The sequence below is a fragment of the Vigna unguiculata genome, chromosome 9, assembly GCF_004118075.2.
Source record: "Vigna unguiculata cultivar IT97K-499-35 chromosome 9, ASM411807v1, whole genome shotgun sequence".
In the NCBI taxonomy this organism is placed as follows: Eukaryota; Viridiplantae; Streptophyta; class Magnoliopsida; order Fabales; family Fabaceae; genus Vigna; species Vigna unguiculata.
This window is the reverse complement of record NC_040287.1, coordinates 43,826,608-43,835,381: the sequence shown is the minus strand read 5'-3', so window position 1 is coordinate 43,835,381 and position 8,774 is coordinate 43,826,608. Positions and strand designations below refer to the sequence as shown.

The 8,774-nt window shown below is 33.3% G+C and overlaps 1 protein-coding gene and 1 long non-coding RNA gene across 2 annotated transcripts; one reads left to right on the top strand and one right to left on the bottom strand.

Annotated features, from left to right (window-relative positions):
* Positions 1–565: 565 nt before the first annotated feature.
* LOC114196215 lies at positions 566–2,199 on the bottom strand. Its single transcript, XR_003606638.1, has 3 exons — positions 2,112–2,199; positions 1,925–1,996; positions 566–790 (listed from the first exon to the last, which is right to left on the bottom strand). It is a non-coding gene; the product is annotated as an uncharacterized LOC114196215 (long non-coding RNA).
* A 1,089-nt stretch (positions 2,200–3,288) lies between these two features.
* Positions 3,289–7,065, top strand: LOC114164046 (probable galacturonosyltransferase 3). Its single transcript, XM_028048516.1, has 9 exons — positions 3,289–3,508; positions 3,581–3,624; positions 3,701–3,746; positions 3,849–3,896; positions 3,979–4,116; positions 4,642–4,779; positions 5,069–5,403; positions 5,492–6,437; positions 6,665–7,065. The coding sequence occupies exons 1-9, from the start codon at positions 3,470–3,472 to the stop codon at positions 6,938–6,940; spliced, it is 2,010 nt and encodes a 669-aa protein (XP_027904317.1). The 5' UTR covers positions 3,289–3,469; the 3' UTR covers positions 6,941–7,065.
* Positions 7,066–8,774: the final 1,709 nt, after the last annotated feature.

Sequence of the window (8,774 nt, the reverse complement as noted above, 5' to 3'; positions counted from 1 at the left end):
ATTTAACGTCAATTTAACAAAAATAACTTAATTGAATTATTTTTAAAATTAAATAATTAAATTGAATCAAATAAAAATTAAAATCTAATTGAATTTTTATAAAAATTAAAACACAAAAATATAATTTTAGTCTATCATTTTAATGCTTAAAATATTAAAAAATTCAAAAATTGACTAATGGAATAGAATTGGAGACCGAAATCAAGGAGATTTAAACAACAGCAAACTTTTTTATTGCAACTGTACTTAAATCAAGGTGTGTATATATTTATGTTGTGATAGTTTCTAAACCATCGAGGGACGAGTTTTTAACAGGTGTCATGTTTTAAATAATGAGTTATCGTGTACACCTTGCAATTTAATTTTACACAGTTTCTTAATCAAATAATTGTGATTTAAAAGGATATGAAATTAGATATGGACCATCAAATAGATTAAAAAAATTAAAATTATATTTTATTTTCTCTTGTGTGACATCCCATTTTAATAAGATTAAACTACTAAATAAAATATCACACAGTTATAATAACAGGAAGCATTCAGATGAACATAAAACGTAGGGAAGATAACTATTATAGTCATCCGGAAATACTCCAAAGGAAACTTAGGCATACCACATAGTCCTAAGCAAAAGGAAATTTAAAAGTTCAACGGTCTTGCAAAAGGGTTGCCCTCAAGGTAACTAATACAAAAGGCCTCATGGCCATGAAACTACTCCTAAGACATCCAGTCAAGAAGATCTAAGTTGCACTGCTGCGTCTCCCGGATCCATCTCGAACCTCCCTCTCATCTGCTCCCACCAGAAGGTGATCATCGCAAGAGAGAAAACATAACAGAACACAAACAGAAATGCAAGGGTAAGCTAGTGTAACATGAAACTTGTCATAGTGTAAAAGAATAAGTGCATAAACATTCCCAGGCCTACAACACAGAGACACATAAGTCATGTTATGGCAAACAAGCAAGACACTATGACTCAATTATCCGGATACATATACTAAGATCGGATTCACTGGACGCTTGCACTTGTGGTGGCCTCTACTGCTCTGCAGAGCCATTGCCAATGGGTTTCACCCTACCACTCACAAGGTTAGCCTTTAAGCGTCTAAGGCCATTATCCTGCCAAAGACTAGGGCCTCCCGCCACTCTCACCACTTGGGTCAGATTTCTCTACCTGAGACTCACTGACCCTTTAGAGTTTCGGGATGCGATCCTTACTTGAATCCTTATCTTAATATATACACTACACGCCACCATGGAGTCTCCCCATGGGACTCATGGGATTACGCCTATCTCACCATCATAATCATGTTTCTCATACAATTCCCACCTCTTTTTGGTCATTCATCCAATTTTCATGTTAAAACATCACGAAGCCACAAACTCATGATCAATCTCATACCAAGCATGCCAATTTCGTTCATAAAAATCCAAACACCCAAGTATAATCACGTACATCATTTTTAGGAGGAAAAAGTCTAACCAATAAATACAATGAATCACCCAAACAGTCAGGAAAACACGTCACACATTCGCAAACTCGTTCAGGCGAGACGCTGGCCTTACTGACGCAGCGGATTCTCGCCCAGGCGAGATAAGCAATAGGGGGTCTTCACGAATTCTCGCTCAGGCGAGACCTCCTCGCCTGAGCGAGACAGGGCGTCGCTCAGAACGTGGACTGGTCGCCTAGGCGAGTTCTCGTGGCAGTGAGCACTCTGATACTCTCGCCTAGGCGAGACGAGCTCGCTTGGACGAGAATAACAGATCTCACCACTGTTCTACGCATGCAACCCAGAAACGAGCAACCAAACATCATACTTTTGATTTCCACACACGCACAAACATTTACCAACTCATTTTATGCAACAACAGAAAGGAAAACAAGCACTCACAACGAAAAACGAAGAAAACTAGCTTCCCTTACCTTGTTTTAAGTACCAAAAGACAACAGACCCGCAATCTACGAAAATAGCAGCTCCAGAACCAAGGAAGTGAGCTAGAATCGTGGAACCAGGGCAGAAACACAAGTACAAAGTTAAACCCTACCCAGACCAACGTACAAGACAATGGGAAGGAGAGAAACGGACTAAAGATCCCGAGTTTTAACTTACCTAGAGTACCTGATGGGTTAGGCTAGCTTGGAGATGGAAGATGGTACGTGCCCTAGCAGAACTTTGCTTCGTAGAGGGAGACAAGAGGAAGCTCTGTTTCTGAAAAGGGAGACAAGGGGCAACTGTGAGCTGAGAGGGGGGTATTGGGGTTCCTTAGTGGGCTGGCCTTGGGCCTACGAAGGGGCCAGGCCCACAGCTTCATAACACAAAAGAAAAGGCTTACATCTTGCTCTCTTCATCGATTAAAATTATATTTACGTTATTGTTTGAAGCTCTTCAAAATTATTCTTTAAACAAGTTACATACCTTGATTTTGGTTATCGTCTAAGAAAAACTTTACATCAGAATCTAATGAAGACCACCGTAATGAGAAGTTTTATTCATTTCTTTTTATCATTTCAATCTAATAAAAGTAAAATGAAATTATTTTAAATTCATGGTATATTTGGATTGGACAGAGGATATGATGTAATTGGATGGATTTAGGGAAAGAAAAGGAAATTATGGTACTTGAATTAAGAAAAATAGAGTATGATTTGAGTGAATTTGAGATAAAAATTTGTGTATAATGTGATAAGTGAGATTAAATTAAAATAAATATTTTAATAGATAAAAATAAATGATAATTATTTTATTTTTGGAATAAATATGATGTAAATTTATATATAAATAATTGAAATGATGTTAAAATGAAAATGAAAATATTATTTAAAATTAAAAAATATTATTATTATTTTCATTATGATGATATTATTATTATTATTTATTATATTATATATATATATATATATAATTATTATTTACATATATTATAAATAATTAATAATATTAAATTATTTTTGTCATTATTATTTACATATATTATTTGTCCTTATAAATAAATCACGTATATCGGTAAGTTGCACACCTCCACCTTTCTATGGTCTCATAATAAATTATTTTTTATCTTTATGTTTTGTTTAGTAAAATAAATACTAATATTTTAATTTTACTTGAATTTAGTTAAAATAATTCAAAATCTGTTTAATATGTTATTATGTGTATATATTAAAAAGATTAATGTTATTGTGTAATTAATTTAAAAAAATAAAAAATAAAAGATTATATTAATTATTAATGAAATTAATAAAGAATTAAAACAAGTTAAGATTGTTTACCCTTTTTTGTTTTGTAATTATGGCTTGTTTGGGGACCAGGAAGATGAATAAGTGGTGAAGCGAGGAGCGCAGAGGAGGTGTGGATCGAATGTGAATGGAAGGAGGATGTGATTGCAATTTGGCAGCAGAGGAGAGGAATAAATAAAAAGATGCAATGAAGTGAGTAACACACAGACTTCTTATTCAAGATTGAATCCCGGAATGTCTCCGCGTCCGCTGCTACTTTTCTTCGTCTTTATGGTATCGATCTTTATCCCTCTCTCTAATTTCTAACCCCTCCTACCTAACTCTTTCAATTAATCTTCTCCGCAGCTTCTCTTTCATGTTCTGCACTCTTCAGACGTTTCAACAACCAAGTAACAACTCCACTGTCCTTTTTTTTTTTTTGTCTTTGCCTTTCTTCTCCCAATCCTCATTTCTTCTTTTCTACAGAGCTTCCACGTCCCTCTATGATTGCGACCAATGTCATCGTGCTAAGGTCTTTTCATATCAGATCTTCATCTTATCAATATCTACTTTATCTATATTTACTCCATTTTCATGTCTTCCTCAATATCTATATCTACTGCTGTGTACGCAGGAACGCGAGATTTCCACGACTAGAAATCGCCTCAATCCCGATGAAAAGGTTTTTTACCCGAACCCATTATTTAAACCCACGGGACTGGATCCATAAATAAACTTATATTGTCAGTAATGATTTTATGCAGGACATTGATATAATTGCAACATACAGCGATACTTCTGGCCATGTTCGACTTGCTAGGTTGAAAATGAGGGATTTATCTGATTCCTGGATCTGGGAAAACCCTACTAATGGGAACAGCGAGTATCAAAAGAGCTCCCAGGTACTTTAGTTTGATTCATCCTCTTTTTTTCTGTTCAAGCCGATCTGTAATTTGGAAGGACTAGCCAGATTGCATAAACTATGTGGCGAATGTCAGTTATGAAATTTCCAAACAATAATTCACTTTAGAAGACGGGAAAGCCATTCACCACACTATTGTAAAAGGAGGCTATTGTGAGGCGAAAGCCGCCCCTAGTTAAAGGGAGAAAAATCCCCGATGGAAGAGATGTGAGAGGGTATCTTGTGAGTGAAAGTATCGTCATTCCTTGTAAATCTTGAGTGCTAGGCATAGGATTGTATGGTAAATGCATTTTCAAGTTTGTCTTGACAACTTGCAATATTTATTTAAGATAGTAAATCCTCATCAAAGTGTTTCCATGGACATAGGTAAGAGGTTTTAACCATGTTAACTTTGTGTGTATTATTTTTCTCTATGGTTTGGTGTTCCCATTTTTCATCCTTGTTGAAAATGGTTTTTCCCCGACAAACTACAACCTTTAACACACTGGCAATTTTCATTATCCAGGAATCGGTGGAATCGTTTCCAACCGATTCAAGTATTGAAGACAATCCCAAGCACTCCATAGATGAACGTAAACCTGAAGAAAACAAAGTTGAAGTTCCCCATTCCTCGTCAATGACACCAATGAAGATCAAACGTCAAGTAATTATCTAGTTTTCTCTTTCACTACTCAAGCAAACAAAAATTAATAGGGACAGGCATGGCACTTCTCATACAAATGTTATATATAAATTTTTATAACTTTTGGTCCAGTAGTATAATTTTATGTGTCGTCTCTTAAAATTTAATTGTTTTGTGCCCTCAAATATTTTGTTTTTGTGATTGGTCCCCTCAGATAATGGCTAATCTTGCCCTGAATAGAGACAAGTGGAAGAATGCTTGTTCAGTTTTTGTTTCCATGTTGTTTTTTTAATATTTTTCTATTCCCTAGGTAATGCGGCAAGAAAGAAAGAAAGCTCGTACCGCTGAACTTACACAAGAAAACCGAGAAACTAACAATCACATTGTATCAGCAGCAATTAAACACACTGAAGAATTTGATACCACTGTCAAGGGAAAGTATAGTATATGGAGGAGAGAATATGAAAACCCAAACTCTGATTCAACTCTGAAACTCATGCGTGATCAAATAATAATGGCCAAAGCCTATGCTAATATTGCAAAGTCTAAGAACAATACTGTTCTATACGAAGCTCTTCTCAAGCATTCCAGTGATAGTCAACGTGCTATAGGAGAAGCCAGTTCTGATACAGAGCTTCACCTTGGGTATTTATGTATTTCCTTGGTCTTGTTTCTCTAGCTTATTAGGTTTTTCCAATTTTCATGCAAGGTTACAATTTATTACATTTGCTAGAGCACTTGATCGAGCAAAAGCTATGGGTCATGTTCTATCCATAGCAAAGGACCAACTTTACGACTGCCTTTTGGTGGAAAGGAAATTAAGGGTGATGCTTCAATCAACCGAAGATAGAGTCAATGTACAGAAGAAAAGGAGTGCATTCTTGATTCAGCTGGCTGCAAAAACTGTGCCTAGACCATTACATTGTCTTCCCCTGCAACTTGCAGCGGATTATTACCTGCAGGGCTATCATAAGAAAGGAAATCTTGACAAAGAAAAGATTGAAGATCCATCTCTCTACCATTATGCTATATTTTCTGATAATGTGCTGGCTACATCTGTGGTTGTTAATTCTACTGTGCAAAATGCGAAGGAACCAGAGAAACATGTGTTCCATATAGTCACGGATAAATTGAATTTTGCAGCAATGAGAATGTGGTTTCTCACCAACCCTCCTTCTAGAGCAACCATTGAAGTTCAGAATATTGATGATTTCAAGTGGTTGAATTCCTCGTATTGTTCTGTTCTACGTCAACTTGAATCGGCAAGAATAAAGGAATATTACTTTAAAGCTAATCATCCTTCCTCCTTATCTGTTGGTTCTGACAATCTAAAATATAGAAATCCTAAATACTTGTCAATGTTAAATCACTTAAGGTTCTACCTTCCTGAAGTTTATCCAAAATTAGACAGAATTCTATTCTTGGATGATGACATTGTAGTGCAGAGGGATTTGACACCTCTTTGGTCAGTTGATTTGAAAGGTATGGTGAATGGTGCTGTGGAAACGTGCAAGGAGAGCTTCCATAGGTTTGATAAATACCTAAACTTCAGTAATCCACTGATTTCCAATAACTTCAGTCCTGAGGCGTGTGGCTGGGCATTTGGCATGAATATTTTTGACTTGAAGGAGTGGAAGAAACGAAACATTACTGGTATCTATCATCGGTGGCAAGACATGGTAAATTTCACTAATATTGTTCCTTGTTTTAAGGTTCATTATATATATTAATCAGAAAATTGTTTTATGAAGTTAGTTGCCTGAAGATTCATGTGTGCATCATGCCAATGTTTATTTTGTTGTTCAGGTCTCAATTTCAAATACCGGAAAGCCATAAAGTTTATTGTTTTGTAAATGTAGATTTATAGTTGTTTCTTGTTTTCTGATGTAGAATTAATCGTTTGCAGAATGAGGATAGAACCCTCTGGAAGCTTGGAACCTTACCTCCCGGACTAATCACCTTTTATAATCTGACCTATCCGTTAGATCGAGGATGGCATGTTTTGGGACTTGGCTATGACCCAGCTCTGAACCTGACAGAGATAGAGAATGGCGCTGTCATTCACTACAATGGAAATTACAAGCCATGGTTAAATCTTGCTGTTTCCAAATATAAATCTTACTGGTCCAAATATGTTACCTTGGATAATCCATACCTTCGAGTTTGCAACCTTGGTGAATAGTGATTTTTTTTGCCCTACGCTTGCAGATTGTTTCTTGGGAATGGTACCTAACTAGAACGTAATATAGTTGTTTCTTTTAAAAAAACCCCGAGTGCGGTTCGGTAAACATTTTAATCGTCCCGAAATTGGCTTTCCTTATTAATTTAATCCATGACCTTGTAGAAAATCAAATTTAGTTCGTGATTTTGATAATTGCTATTCGATTCGAGAAATTTGCAGTAATCAGTTTAATTTCGAATATTATTAAATTAGTCGACTTAGTAACTAAAATTTAATTTTTAAGGAAAAAATTTAATTAAAAAGAATTCTAAAAGAAGGTTAGTTTCAAGTAAAATGATCCTTTTACTATGTTAATTAATATAAAGGTTTGAAAATGTTTTCTATAAAAGAATAAATTAAATATTTTGAAGTTAATTTTAAGGTAATAAAATAAATATTCCCAATAGCACGGTGGTTTAAACGAAAGATTTAGTATAACAAAACACACACACAAAATACTTATTATCGATTATAATAAGTATTTGACCAATAGAAAAAGCTTCACTTTATATAATTTATATTTATATATAAAGAGATTTATCAATTTTAAAAATTTGTACAATTAAATAAAATATTAATAAATATGACTCTTATAAACTTTATAAAATTCTAGCGAAAACACATGCACCGTATGTTCGCATTTTTTTAATTTTTATAAGAATTTGAGTTAAGATTAATAATATTTACTTTCAAAATATATATAATAAATTTTAAAATAGTTATTAAATAGAATAATTGTTAAAAAAGAGTTTTTTTTGAATAATGGTCAAAATAAAAGAGATTTAAAAAAAATAGTTAAAGATAAATTAATTATAAAATAATTAATTTTTAAAATAATAATTAAGGATAAAATTGAAAAATGAAAAGTGGATATAAAAGAGAGAATCCTCTTTATATATTGAATGGACACAAAAGTCGGTCAAAACTAATGTATACACAATGTTCCCTTAAAATAATGTAACATTTAGATTTTTTATCAATGTATATAAATTATTTTCTTGGCAGACTTAAATATATATGGCACAAATCATACTTTAATTTTAAAAAATCATAATTTGATAGAAAAAAAATTGATGCATATGTTTGAATTTTTTTTTTATACTTTTAAATCAACATCAATTTGAACCGTGAAAATATTTGAAATAAAAATATATAAGTTATAAAAAAATTAAATATTAAAGTAAAAATAATAATAAAATTAAACAGTATTGTTTTATCGTTTATTTAAAAAAAATTTACTTCTATCTATTAACTGCTCACTAATTTAATTATGTATTTTATTTTCTCATTTTTCTTCGATGACCTCTTATCCTAAATACCACGCACAGTCCATTTTTTAATTCAATCACCACCATTGAGACAATGATCGTGAGCTTCTCATTTCCGTCACTATTATGTAAGGTCATGCCGCCTTGCTCTCGTCATCTCACCTTACCACCTTCAGTGTAATTTAAACACCTCACACCCTACTCAACTAATATGTTTTTGTTTGACCTTAACTCTAACTAACATTTTATCATTCTCTTATATGTCTTTTACATTTTTCTCATTTTTTTTATACTCGTTGCTTCATTACTCCCATTTTACCATTTTTTTTCATCGTCTTATAATACTTTTCTTAAATATCTAGGCTTTTACCGATTTCGAAACTCTAAGTTTTCCACTTTGACAAAATAGTTATTTGTGTGAAAGGTGAATACACACCAATTTAAGCTTGTCCTTTAAATGTTTTTTTATTAAAAGTATACAATTTGTTTATGTTATTGTTTATACACTTGTTATATCTAATCTGAGA

Excerpts from the sequence above, each read along its gene's own strand:
- LOC114164046 (XM_028048516.1), top strand. The coding sequence starts at position 3,470 with ATGTCTCCGCGTCCGCTGCTACTTTTCTTCGTCTTTATG. Across the intron at positions 4,780-5,068 it reads CAATGAAGATCAAACGTCAA|GTAATGCGGCAAGAAAGAAA; the intron begins GTAATTATCTAG and ends TCTATTCCCTAG. Across the intron at positions 5,404-5,491 it reads GATACAGAGCTTCACCTTGG|AGCACTTGATCGAGCAAAAG; the intron begins GTATTTATGTAT and ends TACATTTGCTAG.